Source organism: Neofelis nebulosa, chromosome 6 (genome assembly GCF_028018385.1).
Source record: "Neofelis nebulosa isolate mNeoNeb1 chromosome 6, mNeoNeb1.pri, whole genome shotgun sequence".
Taxonomy (NCBI): domain Eukaryota; kingdom Metazoa; phylum Chordata; class Mammalia; order Carnivora; family Felidae; genus Neofelis; species Neofelis nebulosa.
The window spans coordinates 45,561,698-45,577,977 of NC_080787.1; the positions used below are offsets into that span (position 1 = coordinate 45,561,698).

The 16,280-nt window shown below is 47.2% G+C and overlaps 1 protein-coding gene across 2 annotated transcripts; it reads right to left on the minus strand.

Moving 5' to 3' along the window:
* Positions 1 to 1,924: 1,924 nt before the first annotated feature.
* On the minus strand, positions 1,925 to 16,240 carry MRPL14 (mitochondrial ribosomal protein L14). 2 transcript variants are annotated; one of them, XM_058734100.1, is made up of 3 exons: positions 16,125 to 16,240; positions 4,901 to 4,979; positions 1,925 to 2,404 (listed from the first exon to the last, which is right to left on the minus strand). In XM_058734100.1, the coding sequence occupies exons 2-3, from the start codon at positions 4,969 to 4,971 to the stop codon at positions 2,038 to 2,040; spliced, it is 438 nt and encodes a 145-aa protein (XP_058590083.1). In that variant the 5' UTR covers positions 4,972 to 4,979; positions 16,125 to 16,240; the 3' UTR covers positions 1,925 to 2,037. The 2 variants fall into 2 exon arrangements, with proteins under 2 accessions (XP_058590083.1, XP_058590084.1); XM_058734101.1 differs by having other exon boundaries at positions 16,009 to 16,166.
* Positions 16,241 to 16,280: the final 40 nt, after the last annotated feature.

The following is a 16,280-nucleotide window of genomic DNA, read 5'->3' on the forward strand; positions in this document are numbered from 1 at the left end:
TCTCACTCTCCCTGCTCTGGCCACACTGGCTTTTTCAAGTCCCTGGTACTTATACCATTCACTCCTGCCACAGGGCTTTTGCACATGCTCTTCCCCCTGCCCGGAACATTTTTCCCTCCTCTCTAGCCTAACTAATGCCTACTCATTGATTTTTGCTAAGGTATAATAAAGCACATGATGTGCATAACTCAATAATTATTTATAGATCTATACCCATAATTCCTGCCTAGATAGGTTTCCCTCTTCCCCTTTCCTGTCCACACTCCTCCCCACCCCCACCACTATCCTGACTTCTATGACTTCTATTCATTTCTCAGAAAGCAGCTGATGCAACCTTTTCTCAGAGAAGCTGCCTCCAATCCCTCAGAAAAGTCTAACCCCTCTATCACAGGCACTTTCACACCTGAGAATTTGCATTTGAATTATGTGAGCTGTGTTGATTTCCCAAGGGACACCGTAGGCTCCATGAGGGCAAGGACCATCCCTACTTGCACTCACTGCTGTTTCTCAGTGCTGGCACATGCATAGAAATGACAACAAAAAACAGCTAATACCTACTGAATGCTCATTATTGCCAGGTACTCAGACGTACTACCTCACTGAACTCTCACATCAATCCTACCAAGTAGGTGCCATTGTTATATCCCCATTTTACAGGTGAAGAAACTGAGGAACAGAGAAGTTAAAGAACTTGCCCAAAGTCATTAAGTGGTAAGTGGCGGAGTCAGGATTCAAACCCAGGCAGTCTGGCTACAGAGCCTGTGTTCTTTATTTTATTTATATTTTAAATGTTTATATTGAGATAGAGTGAGCGCGCCTGTGTCCACAAGCACAGGGAGGGGCAGAGAGAGGGAGAGAGAGAATCCCAAGCAGGCTTTGCACTCTCAGCACAGAGCCCAACACTGGGCTCAATCTCACAAACCATGAGATCACTACCTGAAATCAAGAGTCGGACGTTTAATCGACTGAGCCACCCCGGCGCCCTGGAGCCTGTGTTCTTGATCATTGTGCTACTCTGCCTCTCAGAGGCCACTAGAATATACTACAAGCATGTGCTCAGGATAACTTGAGTGAATGGACTTACAAACGAGTTGATGAGATTTCGTTAAGGGAACTAAGGGAGACCCCCCCAAATCTCCCTGAGAAGATCAACAAACAAATGGGACCCACCTACATAGGCCCAAGATTAGGTCATCTGCAAAACGTAAGGGCTCGTCCATTCCCCCGGCAGTCAAGGGCAGAAGCTTTCTACTGAACACAGAGGAGTGCTTCTGCTCCCTAACAGAGGGTACTCCACAGCAGAGAGAGGATTACCGTCTGGGTTCCATCGAAGCCTGAAGGCAATATTCCACTAGATTAAACAAGTCCCTCTGCTCTTTTTCATGCTAACCCTGTAATCCCCATAACCATTTAACATCTCAAACCCTCTGACACACAAAAAAATTGCTGGCTGGCAAAAAAATAAAACAAAATAAAATCTTGCCTGGTTAGAAAGTGACAGAGTCCGGGGCACCTGGGTGGCTCAGTCGGTTAAGCGGCCGACTTCGGCTCAGGTCATGGTCTCGAGGTCCGTGAGTTCAAGTCCCGCGTCGGGCTCTGTGCTGACAGCTCAGAGCCTGGAGCCTGTTTCAGATTCTGTGTCTCCCTCTCTCTGACCCTCCCCCATTCATGCTCAGTCTCTCTCTGTCTCAAAAATAAATAAACGTTAAAAAAAAATTTTTTTTTAAAAAAGAAAGTGACAGAGTCCAAGTGCACATGTATGAATTGGCATTTGGTTTGTACATCCATTCTCCAGAGCTTGACAATCCTGGATGGGCTCATAGGCTACTTCCTGCAAAGACCGCCATCTTGTGTGGGCAGACAAGGGTTGGCCACCTTTTAACTGCTTTGGTGCCATTTACCTCATGACTACATCCCAGAAAGCTCAGGAAGGAACACACAGGAAAAGGTTTATTTTTTCACAGGACACTGTTCCCTGGCATGAGGCCCCAAGTTCCCTCCCATGAGTCCCAGTGCAGCCAGTGGCCTGGCCACTCCTCACACAAAGTTCTGAGCAATGGCCAGCACTTTGGAAAATTCACCTTCCCTCTGGCGCAGGCTGGTGGGGATGGGTGTCTTAATTCGGGTCCCCACAGGGTTCCCATTGTCCTCAATGAGGACCACATTGTTAGAGTCAAACCTGGGGGTCATCCGGGGACCAGGCATGCGATGCCCCACAATGAGTGCCTTTTTCTTCTGTCCCTTGATGGCCAGCAGTATCCGGTCACCCACCTTGCCCACCCCACTCTTGTTATAGACGTGGATGCAACGAGGAGGGCGATGGTACGGGGTGTTCCCCAGGGCACTGTTGTCCACCACACGTACGCGCGTCATCTTCTGAATTGCATCGAGGCTCCCAGTGGTGCTAGGGAAAGAGAAAAAATGTCTGAAGTCTGTATCTTTCCTGGCCACGGTGCAGAGGCCTCAGAGGGCAAGGCCTGGGAGAGATCAAACGTTAGCAACAACATGCTGAACAGAGCAAAACCCAGGGCCCTGACAGAAAGTCGGGTTCTTGTGAAGACTTCTCTGTGACCAAGACAGTTTCCTCACAGTCAAAAGCTTCTGCTGCCAGGTCAACATCTCAGCTTGGAGGGGTTTTAAGGAGAACCCGATTCTCTGTTACAACGATCTTCATGGCAACCTAACTGAAAGCCTTTAGTATTCAAAAGAACTCTTGGGGCGCCTGGGTGGCGCAGTCGGTTAAGCGTCCGACTTCAGCCAGGTCACGATCTCGCGGTCCGTGAGTTCGAGCCCCGCGTCAGGCTCTGGGCTGATGGCTCAGAGCCTGGAGCCTGTTTCAGATTCTGTGTCTCCCTCTCTCTCTGCCCCTCCCCCGTTCATGCTCTGTCTCTCTCTGTCCCAAAAATAAATAAAAAAACGTTGAAAAAAAAAATTTAAAAAAAAAAAAAAAAAAAAAAAAAAAAAGAACTCTTGAGGATTAAGGGAATATTTTACGGGCCAGGCCTCACCCATTACCTAGCCTGCAAAACCTGCTCCCCCACAATACGCCGATTCCCAAACTTCCCATCTGTGTGTTGCTGGGAACTAGACAACATGAGTAGGTTTGCTAAGGGGGTCCCCTGACATAATATAGGAGAAACCAGAAATAAGTCAAGGTAACAATCTTTTGTCTCAATGCATTTGCCCCACTAGACTGGAATTTGTTTTAAAGAATACCTATTAAAGGCAGACAAACTATTATTAAGCAGTCTGATAACAGGTGGATTTCTATTTTCCTGAAGTGCTGGCATTGTCCCGGGTAATCCCAGGCTCTCCCCTCCAATTCCACATGCTTGCTCCAGGTAATCTCATTGGTTCCCTCTGCTTCCAACTAGTAAATTTCATCTCCGGCCCCACTTCTCGCCTGTACTCTAGCCCTGCATTCACTCCAAGCTCCCCGCAACGTGTCCTACTGATACTGCAGGCTCAATAGGTCTCACAATGACCTCATCGTCTCCCCTTGCAAACCTCCCCCTGCTGCCATATTTTCTTTCTAGAAAATGGCTTCTCCAGCCCCCAAGCCATAAACCTCTCTCTCCATCAACACCCTGGCTGCCAAGTCCTATTGCCACTACCTGCAAAGCCCCTCTGTCCCTTCCCTCCAACCCCACCAACACTGTCAGTTCCACAGCTTTCTCTCTTGCGCCAAGACTGTTACATTAGTGTCCCAAGTGGTTCTGTGTGCCTCACATTGCAGACCAAGGGCTCTCATCAGAACATTAAACTGAGGCCAACCCCCCCACCCCCACCACCACTTAAAACTGTACAGTGGTCCACCACTGTCTACACTGTCGACAGTCTGGCCCCCCCTTACCTGCTGAGGTCCACAACCTCTTCCCATTGACCAGAGTGACCTGTGCCCTCCGGGCACACCATGCCTCTTAGCCCTCCTTGGAGGCCTGGACGGGCCTACTCCCACTTCCCTTGTGGGAAGGCTGCCTCCGCTCTCCCTTCCCCCTCCTCGTCCATTAGCAGCTCCTGTCTCAAGCCATCCAAAGCACCGTACAAACCTCTATTATTATACTGGTCACATTTCCTCAGAGTTATTTGTTTCCAAGTTTGCTCCTGTGGCCAACTGTGAAGACTCTTTCAGGACAGGAAGCAATTCTTATTCATCTATGACCAACCCTAGGCACAGTGCTCAGTAAACGCCAGGGAGTGAGTGCACGAATGGGGCCAGAAGGCACGTTTGCCAACAGGAACACACCCAGTGCTCTGCGTCCTGGCTTAGCATCTATAAGGAGGGGAGGCTGTCATACTTCCACCGTGCCTGAGTTTTGGTAGTAAGCATGTAACTTTTTAAAAAGAGATTCCAGGGGTGCCTGGGTGGCTTGGTCGGTTAAGCGTCCAACTTCGGCTCAGGTCATGATCTCACGGTCCGTGAGTTCGAGCCCCGCGTCGGGCTCTGTGCTGACCACTCAGAGCCTGGAGCCTGTTTCAGATTCTATGTCTCCCTTTCTCTCTCTGCCCCTCCCCTGTTCATGCTCTGTCTCTGTCTCAAAAATAAATAAATGTTAAAAATAAAAATTAAAAAAATAAAAAGAAAAAGAGATTCCATTTTTAAAAGAAAAGGTTTTCATGCACTGGGGGAATGACAAGGTCAAGAAATGTCAGAGTCCAGCAAGGACCGAAGTTACATCTACCGTAGGCCACTCCCTACTCTACCTCCAACAGCAAAGTCACCTCCTTACCAATCCTCTTACCTGACCTGACCAAACCCCAGCCGCTCTGGGCCCTTAAGCTTTCCCAGATGCCAAGCCTACCTCTCTGGGTTCCCACTCCCTTTCGAGTCATGTGATGCCCAGCCCTGATGGGAGGTTTACTCAAAGACACAGCTTTTAGAACCGAATGGGAAAGTTACCTGAAACTGCGCTGGCTGAGGGCTCTGCCTGCACGGGTGAAGGGGCACCAGAGCCCAGCAAAGGAAGCCATGGCAAATCCTGCAGGAAAAGAGGGGGAAAGGGGTTATTTCTAAGTCAGTGTCCTTACTCAGAGCCAACCTGCTGGGGACTCGTGTGGGAGGTGGTACTTCTAGCATAAGATCATTAGTCACTAAATATAAATCTTAGTGGTTAAAAGATACACAGATGATTAGGTGGAACTCTAGCTCCAGTTTTGCTGATTCATATTCTCACTGGGGTCAGAGAGCTGGCACGGCCCACAGCAGTTCTTGCTATAATACAATAGCACAGAGGATGCCTTCCTGGTTACAGACTTCCATCGGCAGGAAGAAAGCAGGAATCCTCCGGTACACAACCAGCCAGTGACTCCTTCCCAAGTCCTCCACAGAGGAGAGCCTACACACCAGTGCCTCTGACACTCCTGTGTCTCCTGAAACCAGAACTTTTACTCCCTGAAAGCAGACTACCTGACCAACTGCCAGCTTGTCTTGTCACCATATCACCTTTCCCCAGATATAAAAGCCAGAACACCTGGATAGCTCAAGGCTAGTCAAGTAGAGCCAAAGGATGCCCTCGCCACATCACCGACCAAAGCCTCTATCTGGGTCAGTCTCCCAAACAACAATATAACACAGAAAAATTACCTGCCCCACTCTACAGCTGAAAGCCGTGTTTGGGACAACAAGGTGGAGACAGAAGAACAAACACCAACCCCAAACCGACTCCTCCAACTTGCAGAACCCCAACCCCACAGCTCCCTAGCCCCAACAAATATGGCAGCCCCAGCTGCCTGCAAGACCTGGGCATCAGTTAGGGGTACGTTTAAGAAAATCCTATAGCCAGCCAGCAATTCTAGCTGCAAAACATGCCCGTTCTTCTATCCAAATATTTGGCTACAGAGGGCCTCATCGAGAACTTTCTGCTGAGAAAGGCCTCTACCACTGGAGTATTTACACACAGCCTTCCCTCCTGTAACTTCAAAGTACCTCAGATAAGATTTTATTTAACAAGGGTGGGAACGGGAGCCACTATTTACTTCCACAGAAACATCTAGACACTCCAGAAATGCTTATTAACTACAATTTAGCCTCAAATTACAAGCTTATTCTCCAGTGTTTTCCTTAAGACAACCCAGGAAGCATTGGCCAAAATGTAGTTATGATCAGAAAATTAAATGCAAAGAAAGGCAGCTAACTTCTAGAACTACTAACGTCTGACATACCGAATCAAAGACAATCAGAAGAGGCCAGCTTTACCTTTACAGCTAGGTGACCCTGGACAAGGAACTATGAGCTTCAATTTCCCCATGTGGAACACCTACACACAGCTGGTCATGAGATAAGCCATGAAAAGGACAGAGCATGGGGGAGCCTGGGTGGCTCAGCTGGTTAAGTGTCCCGATTCTTGACTCTGGCTCAAGTCACGACCTCACAGTTTGTGGGTTTGAGCCGCACATCAGGCTCTTTACTGATGGCACGGGGCCTGCTTGGGATTCTCTATCTCCCTCTCTCTTTTCCCCTTCCCCACTTGTACTCTCTCAAAAATAAACAAACATTAAAAAAAAAAAAAAGATGAAAAAAACAAAGGACAGGGTGCCTGGGTGGCTCAGTTGGTTAAGCATCCAACTTCAGCTCAGGTCATGATCTCGTGGTTCATGGGTTTGAGCCCCATGTCGGGCTCTGTGCTGACAGCTCAGAGTCTGGAGCTTGCTTCGGATTCTGTGTGTGTGTGTCTCTCTCTCTGAAGCCCCACAGCTGGCCATGGGCAGAACCAGAACCGGGCCCAGCTTCAGCCCAAGGGTCTTCCCACACACTGTACAGCTTCACTCTGCCATGCAAAGCTCACTTCTCAAAAGGGAGCTTAGGGCAAGAAGCAGTTTTAAGGGTCATCTGGTCTTTCTCGGTTTTCTTTCTTTATGAAAATTTACCTAATAGTCAAAAGCATCAGGCACTAGACTAAGTGCTTTACATTATCATCTTCTTTAAGCCTCACAAAACTATAAAATAGGTATTAGCATCAGCCTCATTTTACACATGAAGGAATGAGGCCCTGCGAGGTTAGATAATTTGCCCAAGGTCACACGGCCAGGAGTGACAAAATTGAAATCTGAACCCATGCTCTTACTCAACAGTTAACGTGGTTTAACTTTAATTTTACTATTAGTATTTTTCCAACTGTTAAATCATCCCCATTCCATCACTGGTATCACATACACATTTTACTCATCCCCAACCCAATGCTTGCTGAATCAACCGAACTATATAAGCACCAGGTGAAAATTATTCACTTTAATCCAATTTAAGTTTTTGAGGACAATGTGTAGTGTAGGTGGCAAGAAGAGTTCCACACTCTGAGCAATAACTAAAAATTGGCCTAAAAAAAAAAAAAAAGGCTCTGAAAAGCAGTCCGTCTGGTCCAGGCGGCGGCTACCTCCGATCTCAGCCAAGCTTTCCCATCTGACGCTGGCGGGCCCTTGTTCTCACTCCCAGGGAGGAAAGAGGCTCCTCAGCTCCTCCACAGAACCCTCAAGATTAGCCCAGCACCACCCACCCACATTCCCTCTCCCGAGAACTGCAACACCCTGCCTCTTCACACCGCACCTCTTCCTCAGTGACACTTACGTTAGTCCCAGGGCTGCCGAAGTGCTGGGGGCTTCCCAGAACTTTCCCGACTTGGGTACAACAAACCCACGACTCAAGGCACCTCTCTAAAATCCGCAGGGCAGCCTGGGCACAAACCCAAAGCCAGACCTCCTCTCCGTGCCTTGCTCACAAGCCGCCCCCACAACCTATGCCCAGCTCTGCCCAGCTAAATCTGCCCTAGTGCCAATCGCATCTCCCCCAGGCAAGCCTTGTGTAAAACCACAGCATCACTTGCTACCCCTCCTGCACACCGAGGACATCTGGGGATCCTGTGCCAGAGGAACTCTCACAGCGCCAACGTTCACTATCCAAACTCAGTCACCGCATAAATTTAGATACTTTTTTGAGATAAGGCTGATAACCCTTAACATTCCAGTCCTTGCTACTCTCCAAAACTCAGAGACTCTGCAGAGATCTTGATAACATGGCATCTGAACTCACTACAGGAATTCAGGGGTCATATAGACTCAGATCACGAGGATTATATGTACTGCCCTCAGACACAGGAGTAATACATTGACATCTCCAGCAGGTACTTCCATTTTCACAAGAAAAGGTCCAATTCAAAGACTTTTCACTAGCCCTTCAGTGGATCTGATAGTGACCTCCACACCCAAAGGACTTAAGACATCAAATGGACAGCAGTAAGCATTCCCATGAACTTGAAAGCACACAAGAACCAAATATATTCACTTATTGTACACGTGTCCCTTATTTCTCAAAAAAAAAAAAAAAAAAAATCTGTGGTCCCCTCTACTCCCACCCCAGCAGGTCTTGATAGAATAGGAGTGCAATGAATACCTGTTGAATAAAATAAATGAGGTGGCCAGAGCACCCGGGTGACTCAGTCAGTTAAACGTCTGACTTTGGCTCAGGTCATGATCTCGCAGTCCCTGAGTTCGAGCCCTGCATCCAGCTCTGTGCTAACAGCTCAAAACCTGGAGCCTGCTTCGGATTCTGTGTCTTCCCCTCTCTCTGCCCTTCCCCCAAGGGCAAATTTTTTAAAAATTTTAAAATGACGTAGCCAACAGAAAGAGAGACTCCCCTCACCCACGGCTCCACACAGAAGGAAATCCAGACCCTGTAGAGCTGTTATCTGTCTATCAGGAACCAGGACATCACATGCAAACATGCTTTGGGAGAACCATGGTGCTAGTCATGGATTAGCCCGTGCCATGTATACCAGCCCCTGGAATCATCTCCTGGGCCTAGTGCCTACAGTGCCCACTGTGGAAAGGTCCCTCATCCCACCACTAAATAACTGGTTCGGATCAGGCAAGAGTAATAATGGAAGCAGCAATTTACTTCAAAGCAACTCCAACTGACCCTGATGTTATTTCCTAGCATAAATCCATCATGCAGACACAGCCCTGATTCACTTCAGAGTAGTCTATATATAATGCTTTGTTTCACAAGCAATGTCACTCTGAGTCTTGTGTGCACAGGAAACTAACCCCAATGATATTTCCTCCTCTACAACACTCTCACTCAGAGGCCAGCTATTCGGAACACTCCAGTGCCAGAGATGGCTTTTCATGCCACTTCCTGGTCAGCACCAAGTATTGCCCTCCAGGTTTAGAGTATGAATCACAACCTCTCCAGGGAGAGGGGGATGGGGGAGCAAGAGAAGGAAGGAGGGAAGGAATGAAAGAGAGAGATTACTTAATAAAATCCAAGAATTGTGCTCACTTTCCATCCTGGTTTAGCTTTAAGATCTCCCTTCGGTTTTGGAGGCCAGGGAGGGCCAAGCAGGTGAGTATTTTACTTAGCATGGCCCTATAGGTCCCATCAGAAAGACATTCAGTGAGGGCAGGGACCTGCACACTCAGAGGGCTCAGCACAATGTATCCAAATGGAGTTCACTAAGTATCTGTTAAATGAAAACAATTAATCTACAATTGCAATTCGTTCCCCTCCAGTCCCAGAGAGGCCCCATGCTGGGGTTGGGGGGGGGGGGTCTTTCTTGTGCCCTTCACTCTGGCTCCTAGTGACTTGGGGAAGCCTCCAAGACACAATGAACATGTTTAGCTAATTTTAACACATAGAGACTAAGCTGGAAAAGCAGACAGAAAAGAGCCTATACCTCTGGTGCTTTGTGGAAAGCAGGAATGTACCATTCCTTGAGCAAGGAGTAGCAAAATGGTATACTTAGTGTCACAGGTACATGTTATATATACATATATATTTATTTATTCATTGTTTCCACCTGAACAATTTCCATCTTTAAGTGCCTGGCATGTTAGGTACCATATAAAGCCGTCTAAAGAGGAACGGACTCTTAAGAAAAGAGACAAAAATAAAAAGTTCAGCACAATCACATAGGCATGTTCAAAGGACATGTCAGTAAATGAAAAGAAACACATACAAATGCAAGGCCCAGCCACAAAAAGGAAATACACCTACCGTAAGGATAGAAATGTCCTTCTTAATTAAAGCAGGAAAAAGGAGAAACTTGCCGGCTTCCAGGAATCAAAAAAAGGACTCCCTGACCTATCATGCAGGAGTCCCTCCCATCTCCTGCAGATCTCACCCCAATCTTTCTGTACCAATAAGTACTCCTACTTGTTGCTTTAAAACTCATTACTGTTTAGGGGCGCCTGGGTGGCGCAGTCGGTTAAGCGTCCGACTTCAGCCAGGTCACGATCTCGCGGTCCGGTCCGTGAGTTCGAGCCCCGCGTCAGGCTCTGGGCTGATGGCTTGGAGCCTGGAGCCTGTTTCCGATTCTGTGTCTCCCTCTCTCTCTGCCCCTCCCCCGTTCATGCTCTGTCTCTCTCTGTCCCAAAAATAAAAATAAAAAACGTTGAAAAAAAAAATTAAAAAAAAAAAAATAAAACTCATTACTGTTTTGTTGCCCAATTATTCTCTTTTAGGAAATTTTGTGGGTTTTTTTTTTTTTAAACCTCACACAAGTATAACATGCTACAATTCTCAAAGTACTTTCATAGATCATTTTGTTGGGTGGTTACTTTTTTTTTCTTTTGAGATTTTATTTTTAAGTAATCTCTACACCCAACGTGGGGGGCTCAAATTTACAACCCCAAGATCAAAAGTTGCGTGCTCTACCGACTGAGCCAGCCAGGAGCCCCTGGATGATTCCCTTCTTGAGCACCGAACAGAAACATATAGACAAATGATAAAGAGCAACAGTCTGTAAGGGGTTGACTCTGTTAAGGGTTTTGAATAGTTCTGGGGGCTCAGTAAAGTACCATTTTGCAGATGAAGAAATGAAGTCCAAAATGCTAAGCAACTTGTCGACTGTCCAAGGTCAGAAAGCTGTTTCCACTGTACCCTACACAGCTAAGATGCTGCTTTAACCATTAATAAACTTCACAGAAACAAGCATGCCACACAGAGGGCAAGCACTCTTTCTCCTCTGTCAAATCTTTTTTTTTTTTTTTTTTTTTAATTTTTTTTTCAACGTTTTTTATTTATTTTTGGGACAGAGAGAGACAGAGCATGAACGGGGGAGGGGCAGAGAGAGAGGGAGACACAGAATCGGAAACAGGCTCCAGGCTCCGAGCCATCAGCCCAGAGCCCGACGCGGGGCTCGAACTCACGGACCGCGAGATCGTGACCTGGCTGAAGTCGGACGCTTAACCGACTGCGCCACCCAGGCGCCCCCTCTGTCAAATCTTTTAAAACTCGGAAATTAAAAAGCTGTCTCTTCATAGGCACCTGGGTGGCTAAGTCAGTTAATGGTCTGACTCTTGATTTTGGCTCAGGTCATGATCTCACAGTTGTGAGATTGAGCCCTGTGTTGGGCTCCACACTGCGCTAGGAGCCTGCCTAAGATTCTCTCTTTCCCTCTGCCCCCTCCCTACTTGTGCTCTCTAAAAAATAAAATAACATAACATAACATAACATAAAATAAAATAAATAAAATAAAGCTGTCTTTTCAATAAATATCTACACTACACCTAGCCCAGATTAGGACCGAAGCTGAGCTGCTCTGATTCACCGGCCAAAGTGTCAGTTTTCCCAGCATCACTATCAATAAACAAAGCATCCCTCCAAGGCACAGTGGGCTGTTTCTACAAAGGCTACCAGTGAGGACCCCATTTCTCAATGTGATTCACAAAGATAAAATGTTTCCAGGGTCCTTGACCTAGGCTTGTTTATTTACCTTATGCTCCACCCTGTTACAAAAGTATTTAAATAGTGGTTCTTGGGACGCCTGGATGGCTCCGTAGTGGCTCAGTCCATTCAGCTTCCGACTCTTGATTTTGGTTCAGGTCAATTCACCGGATGGAGCCCCCTTGTCCTGCATCAGGCTCTGCGCTGACAGCACAGGCTCTCTCTCTGCCCCTCCCTCTTGTGTGTGCAGGAGCACACTCACTCTCTCTCTCTCTCTCAAAATAAACACTAAAAAAAATAAAATAGTGGTTCTTTAATGTATATGACAATTCTCAATTATTCAAGTTGGTTTTTCAATATGTGGATTTTATCTACTCTAGACTTGCTCCCCCTCCTTCCTGACCTCACAGGTGTGCAAACACCTATAGTTCCAGAAGTAAGTTTGTAACAATCTTGGTTTGGTCAAAACTCAGAAAAACCTATAAGGCAAAGTTAAGTCCTACTTAATCAGTTACATACTTCCCTCCCATTAGTACCTCTACTGGGCCAGTGGCAAGGAGCCAGGTTTATGGAACTGTCAGTTGGGCAGGCCTGCAGTAGAGAAAAAGAAAAGCCTAGGGGAGCCCCTGGACTCAAAGAGAGGATGCTGCTGACGGAAAGCATATCTCTTCCACCCTCACCCTCCCCTGGAATCAACCTCTCCAGGCCTCAGCAACTCTCTGTCAAGCAGGGGTCATAGTGAAGAGCGAAGAGGCATGGAAATGAAAATGCTTTAGCAGGCCTCATGAAGAGGGTCATCTTAAGCGGGGAATCCCTCTCTGGATTAACCAGTAAGGACCAGGTCTGCACTGTAAGCAGTTTGTTTCCCAGATGCTGACCAGGGAGAAGAGCCTTGCTCCCTGATTCTCAAGGCAGCACTATGGGTATGTCTTTTAATTAATTGATTAATTAATTTTAATGTTTATTTATTTTGAGAGAGAGAGAGACAGAGCACAAGCAGAGGAGGGGCAGAGAGAAGGAGAGAAAGAATCCCAAGCAGGTTCCACGCTGCCAGTGCAGAGCCTGATATGTGGCAAGAACCCACGAACCACGAGATCATGAGCTTAGCTGAAACCAAGATCTGGACACTCAATCGACTGAGCCACCCAGGTGCCCCTACATTTTTTAACGTTTGTTTATTTTGAGAGAGAGAGAAAGAGAAACAACACAAGTAGGGGAGGAGCAGAAAGAGAGTAAGAGAGAAAATCCCAAGCAGGCTTCTCACTGTTAGCACACAGCCAGACATGAGGCTTGATCTCACAAACAGAGATCATAACCTGACCCAAAATCAAGAGTTAGACCCTTAACCAACTGAGCCATCCAGGTACCCCCCACTATGGGTCACTCACTCCTAAAAGTGTTTTTCAGCTAAAAGTAAACATGGAAAAGTGCTCCTTCCCTTTTCTAAAGACATAAATGATTTTTAGAAAGTTTTTGACAGGGGGACTTTCCCACTCTGAGTTGTGTTTCAGGAATAAATAATGAGCTAACTGATGTGTTAATAAGAAAGCATATTACCAGGGCGCCAGGGTGGCTCAGTCGGTTGAGCGTCCAACTTCGGCTCAGGTCATGATCTCACAGCTTGTGAGTTTGAGCCCTACGTCAGGCTCTGTGCTGACAGTTCCGAGCCTGGAGCCTGCTTCAGATTCTGTACCCCCCTCTCTCTCTGCCTCAACCCACTCACATTCTGTCTCTGTCTCTCTCAAAAATAAATAAACATTAAAAAAATAATAATTTAAAAAAAAAAAAAAGAAAGAAAGAAAGCATATTACCTCACCCAGAGCAACATTTCTGGAATTTGAATCAGTTCTCTCTTCCAACCAACCTGGTTGCCATTGCTAATACACATGTAAAATCGCACAACGGTGAGGTACAACCCAAAGAAAACCATCAGCCTCTAAAATGAGGGCTAACTCATAACCTCTAAAAGGAAGGCTAACTTGTAACCTGATTTTTGAGACCTTCAAAGAGACCTTTGGGGGCCCCAAGGCCCCCTGCCACACAGCCATAATAACTATCCAAGTAACAAAAACAAAAGGAAAATCCATTTTCCCCAGCACAAAATTGGGACAAAATAGGTTTTAAAGGACTTTTACATCATCTAAGATTCTAAATGTCGAGGAGAGCCTAAATAATCATGTCTAGCACCCAACAGAGTACCACCCGAAAATGGACTCCATGCAAGGTTTTTATCCCTGACATTCAGGAGCAATAATAAAATGTTTTGGCCACCATTTCTTCATGGATTCCACAGCACATTTGATTCAATTATCATTTCAGGCTTTTTGAAAAGTTCCTTCTTCTCTCCAGTAATATGTGGTTTAAAAACCTTAATTAGGCACAGGCAGAAATAGACCGGGAATCCCCCACATGTTCAGATTAAGAAATAGTAATACACAGGGGTGTCTGGGTGGTTCAGTTGGTTAAGCATCCAATTCTTGGTTTTGGCTCAGGTCGTGATCTCACAGTTCATGGTATTGAGACCGGCATCAGGCTTTGCGCTGACAGCCCCAGGCCTGCTTGGGATTCTCTCTCCCTGTCTCTCTGCCCCTTTCCCCACTCATGCACACACACTCTCTCTCCCTCAAAATAAAGAACTAAACTTACAAAAAACAGTAATACATAAGAAACACCTTGTAGTGATCCTCAGAGATCCACTTCCATGACAAGTGCTATTTGGCAATGGATCACACCAGCTTTACAACCATAAAACCAACATCATATGCAAAAATGTCCATAGGAAACATACACCCAAGAAGCTCTAAGGGTTAAATGAACAATTCCATCCGTGAAAAAACAAAAACCAGAGCACACCCCTTTTCATCTAAACTCCTTGCTCCCACTCAAAACAACTCCCGGAATCCAAACTTACAAAGACCACCAGGGAGTGTACCAAAGACAGGTTCATCCTCCTTTCTATCCTTCCTAAGTAAACCAACGTACTTCCTACTCCAACAAAATGCTTGTTCTTCAACTGCATGTATCTCCACGAGTGAAGAGTAAATTGTCCTTCTTCTTGGGCAGTACCTCTCTCAAGAGACACACTCTGCTCTTTACTGTACGTTCCCAGTGTGCTGAGTCCTTGTGTACATTTTCAAATGACTGAACACTCAGGCTGAGGAAGGAAAGGCAGCAAACAGGAAGATAAGGGAGACCAATCCATTTCGAAGTTTTCTGTGACACACAAAGAAACACATGGTATTAACACTTGACACATTCACATATGTATGAATGTATGTATACCTGAAGCAAGTGTCAAGAAACAATACTTGGTCTTACTAAGTAAAATGCGCCCTGATGGCTTCTACCTTTTTTTTTTTTTTTAATGATGGCTGTGATCCACTAAACTGGATTTCAACTAACCAATGGAACTCAGTTTGAATGGGAGTTCAGTTTGAAATGCAGTAAATCAAACCTTACTGTTGCATTCCACAAGCTTTTAATGATCCCTTTAAAAAGCCAGCAGACAGCAGAGACAATGACCAATCACAAGAACCAGACACAACCAGGTAAGCAGTGCCCTTCCTCTGTCCAGCAGCCCGGGTTGAAGTATCTCCCAATCTCCCAGCTTTTCCCAGGTAACCCAACATGACTCCATCATATGCCCTTTTGTTACCCCGTTTATAAATTCAGTCCATTCAATCTCCCAGGATGGCAAAGTTCATTTACTGCCCAGTATGGAACGCAAAACTTCCTTTTTGTTCCCAAACCTCCCTCTTCAAGCCTGAAGGGAAGATAGAGCCTTCCAGGAACCCAAAATTCAATGAAAAAGTTTGTACTCTGCGTGCCTTTGTGATCTATTTGCGTAGGTGCTATAAAAGAGGATACACACGGCCTGTCTGTTCCCCCCTCTCTCCCCCTCTCTTCATCTTTCTAGTCTTAATCCCTGGCTGATGCAGCCTCTGGTGAAATGAGAAACCAGGGAACCCCCTGGAACAGGGGGGAGCCACTCATCGGCATGACAGTGAAGGCAGTGGACTCACTCTCCACACCACAGAAGCGCCTGGCAAACGAGTCACAAAGTCATCTCAAGACCCAAGCTGGAAAAGGGAAGGGAAGACAAGAGAAGCAAACAAACTCAAGGAGCCGGGGCTGGGTAACGGGCCGGAGGCCAACTCGCCAAGGCTGGACCGCAGCCCGCCCCTCACCAAGCCAGCCCCACATCCCTGGGAAGGGCAGGTGAGCGCAAGCGGGGGTCGTGGGGTGCAGAGACCCCGGGAGCCCCCGCGGCCCTCGGGGACCGGGGTCAGAGGCCTCCCCTCCCCACTCTGACCCCTCCCACTGGCCCTCTGCCCCCAAGAGGGCCCACTAACCTCCCACTCCGGCTTTTCCCCGTCCACCCCGGGGAGTGCGCCTTCCCTAGGGCAGGGGAGAAAGGAAGCGGGGAAGGAGGAGCGTGACGCCCATTCCCCCAGTCACAGGGTCGTACCGCTCTCGCCGCCCCGGAATATCCCGCGGCGGGCCTCTCTGGCCCAGCGCCGCCTTCCTCCCCCACGCGGCCTCTCCACTGCGCCTGCGCGCCCGACCCAGCCAGGCGAGCGCCGATCTGAGAGTGCGCGCGCGCCTTGCGTGTTCTGGCGTGGGG

Bases quoted from the DNA above. Each gene is read 5' to 3' on its own strand.
- MRPL14 (XM_058734100.1), bottom strand. From the start codon at position 4,971: ATGGCTTCCTTTGCTGGGCTCTGGTGCCCCTTCACCCGTGCAGGCAGA. The intron at 2,405-4,900 runs GTAACTTTCCCA...CTCTTTCCCTAG, and splicing joins CTCAGCCAGCGCAGTTTCAG to CACCACTGGGAGCCTCGATG.